The sequence below is a fragment of the Medicago sativa genome, chromosome 4, assembly GCF_051527215.1.
Source record: "Medicago sativa cultivar Bolivia chromosome 4, Bolivia_mono, whole genome shotgun sequence".
NCBI lineage: Eukaryota > Viridiplantae > Streptophyta > Magnoliopsida > Fabales > Fabaceae > Medicago > Medicago sativa.
In genome coordinates, this window is record NC_140752.1 from 38,436,263 (window position 1) to 38,440,098 (window position 3,836).

At 33.3% G+C, this 3,836-nt stretch overlaps 1 protein-coding gene across 1 annotated transcript; it reads right to left on the reverse strand.

The window, feature by feature from the left end:
• Positions 1 to 3,218: 3,218 nt before the first annotated feature.
• On the reverse strand, positions 3,219 to 3,521 carry LOC146929248 (uncharacterized). The gene has a single exon (XM_085707262.1). The coding sequence runs from the start codon at positions 3,519 to 3,521 to the stop codon at positions 3,219 to 3,221; it is 303 nt and encodes a 100-aa protein (XP_085563388.1).
• Between the last annotated feature and the right edge of the window lie 315 nt (positions 3,522 to 3,836).

Here is a 3,836-nt window from a genome sequence, read left to right on the forward strand (position 1 = left end):
AGCTGGGTTTCATGTTTCTAAATATATTTGCTATATATAGAAGTGGTAGTTGTTTTAATTTATAATCTTGCCTTAATTTGTACACATGATCAGTAGTACTTTGAATTTATCTTTAATATAATATAGTGTTATTGCTTAATGGTGTTTTCTTATATATATTCAGGTAGAGGAGAGTGAACGAAATTTGGGAATTAATGATGATTTGCCTGCTTGTTTTGGATAAAAATGTTGAGAAGATCAAGAAGATAGATGAAGACTGCATGATACCATAGAAGATTTTGATCTTTATGTTAACTAATTAGTTGTAACTCCTAGAGATATTTATGTTACCATATTAGAGGCTATACATTCCTGACTTTTATGCTATATATACATACATTTTTTATGATATGGTTAAGTTTTATTTGATAAATAATAGTCCCAATTATAACGTACCAAAATTATATATATTTCCCTTTAAATTTCTGACTTTATATATATTTTACTTTAAATTAATAAAAAAATGCTAACTGCAAAGGAAAAAAAATTGACAATAAAATAAAATAAAATAAATGCTTCTTCTAGGGCTTTTTTTCCTTTATAAAGCGTTATCTAAACATATTGTTACATAGCGCTTTTAAAACAAAAACGCTGTCTTAGATGGCGTTTTTTATAGAAAGCACTATCTAAGGAGATTCTTAGCTAGCGCTTTTTGACATAAAGCGTTATATAAACCATGCTTTAGCTAGCGCTTTGTACAGGAAAAAAACGCTATATTACTTTTACCAGCGCCATTTACAGTAGCGCTTCAAAAGCGCTATCTAAAGCAAAAAAAAAAGGCGCTATATAAGCCCATTTTTGTAGTAGTGAGTACGGTTTTTAGTCGGGCCATCAATATTAATAGGTGTACCAATTGCACTTGCAATTTCCTTTAAAATTCTCTCCCGCCAATACTCTTGTGGTAACTCCACCAAACGAATCCAAATCGATACATGTGTCTGTTTCTACGCCAGATATTTGAAATGTTTGGTCCACTGTGATAGTCTTAACAAACCCGGCTTGAGATTCACGGTTCCTACTACCATATTTTCTTTAAGTCATCCACCGAATCAAAGTGAATGTCATAGTACCCCTTGCCAAGAGGCACCATTTTCCAGCCAACCGTTGTTTTCCAAAACTTTCCAATTTTACTACTTAAATCACGTGCCGAGTATGGTTTATCTCCCTTGTTAAGAGTCAAACGAGCTCTTAACGCATTTTTACAGTCTTCTAATCCCTTACGGTATTCATCCGCAAATCTTGATGCTCAATGCATCGCCTTTAATGCATGGTGAAGGGAAAGGCCTGTCATCGGTTACCTTTGTCCCTGCTAGAGCTGCTGCGATGGACATTGTTGGTGCTGAAACCGGTCGCACCAAGGCTGCAGATTGCACCATGGCGTCGCACCAAGGCTGCAGATTGCACCATGGCAGAAGTAGAGGCCACCGGTGTAGGAGCAATCCGTACCGGAATTGACGGCAGAGAGGCCGGTGATGTTAATTCCGCCTGCCAATCGAACGGCATGGCAGAGAATCGTGAATCAACAATCAAAGAAAAAAGATGAAGGAAACCCCCTTGTTAGAAATTAGAACCAAACGTGAACGTAATTGGTAACCAATTTGATGAACACGTGAAAGAGAATTGGAGAACATAAGCCACTAAAGCCAAAATTGGAGTATAACTTAATCCAATCCAATCCAATTGGATTAAGATTATATTTGTGCTGAATTGAATATGGGTGAATTAACGTGAATGAATTGAACAAAAATGGATCCGCCGCTCTTGCTAAGAAAACCCTAGCGGAGCCATCATTTCGACTTTTGCCTATAATACCTTTACTAAAATCTAGACTCTAACCCGTGCGATGCACGGGTTTTGTTGAATTTCGTATATAAATATCATATTGATTATACATTCAATAATATGCTATAAAATAACTGCAAAAAGCATATGCTATAAAATAACTGCAGAAAGCAACAAAAAATGCAAAAATTATATCAATTTAAGCTATATTAACTTTATTTTCTTATCAAATAATATTACCACACTGTGTTCCTGAATTTGTTCTTTCTCAACCTTTATATTCAATTACATTCATGTTAAAAGAACAACTAAAATAAGCAAATTAAAAATAGTAAACATGTTTGAAAAGTCAAAGGGAGAAAACAAAGTAATGTTATAATCAAGTGTAGTGATTTTTGCAAATTAAAAGTCAGAATAAATAACTGCAAGTAATATAATATATGAGAAACAAAGAGGCCAACAAAATTACACTAAAAAGTGAAGTTTCTAGTGATAAAATTATCATATGAATCAGTCAAATTATCAACAATTTTAAAAATGCAACTTTAATATCATTACAAGTAGTAAGCATACACCAAGAAACGGATCCTAACCGCAATGACTGTTAAATCTATAAAAATGAGAAGAAAAAGGAAAATAATAATAATAATAATAATAATAATAATAATAATAATAATAATAATAATAATAATAATAATAATAATAATAATAATAATAATAATAATAATAATAATAATAATAATAATAATAATAATAATAATGAACGATCACCAATAAAAAGAACTGTTAATAATGAAATGAAATTGCTATCAGAAAAGGAACTTCTAGGGTATTTGTGGCTTTAAAAAAAATGCTTTAGTACGGTATATCAATTCTAGGAGCAATAATATTTCAATCAAAATGGAGGTGGCTTAGTGGTGAAACTTGTATAGTGCAGCCATATGGTGCCTGGTTCGAATCCTTGGAAAACCTTTTTTTCATTAAAATTATTCAGACCCACCAAAAAGGGCGGGATTAGGGTTAGGTCAGATTGTCTAACATTTATATATACTAGACCATTGACCCGTGCTACCGCACGGGTCATACGAAAGAAAAATTATAGCGCAAATGTGAAAGTGATCATTTTACTTGAAACTAAAAAATAGTATAATTCAATTCATAAAATAAATTGTCAGAAACCTTTGTAATGCACCATATTAAACAATTTCCACGACATCGACCCTGTTACGGTAACATGACATATAAATTTAATTACATAGTTTATTGAAAAAAAGAAAATCCAACGTCCGTCGACATAAAAATAGTACCAAAATGCAATAAAAACATTACTACAAAACCAAGTGCTACACATTACGGAAAACTTCTTTGTAGACCACATTTGATGTCACATCAGTATCTTAACCGTCCTCGTCATTGATCAACATCTTTAAACCATCCCTCGAAGTAACCCTCGATACTGCGACGTACAATTGTCCATGTGAAAAAACAGGAGACGGTAGATAGACACCAACATTTTTCAAAGACTGACCCTGACTCTTGTTAATAGACATTGCAAATGAGACGGACAACGGAAACTGCCTTCGTTTAAACTTGAACGGAATTCTAGTATCAGACGGTTCTAGCGATAACCTTGGAATAAACACCTTTTCACCTATATTAGACCCAGATATTATCTCTGCCTCGAGCACAAATTTACCCATCTTTGTAATAATCAATCTTGTACCGTTACATAAGCCCAAATTTTGATCTATGGTCCTCAATAACATCACAGGTACTTCTACTTTCAATCGAATCCTATGGTTTGGCAATCCGGAGGCAACAATGGTGTTGAGAAATTCAGGCGTGTGGATGTCGTCTAGTGCGTCACCGCCTAGGTTTTTATGATAAGGTGTATCATAGCTCAAATAAATTTTCTCCTCACCAGGAATCAAGTCTAACATATAATCATTAACCTGATCAACAATTGTATTCTTTGGTGCCAATATTGCTTTACTTTGAAAATATTCTGATTTACC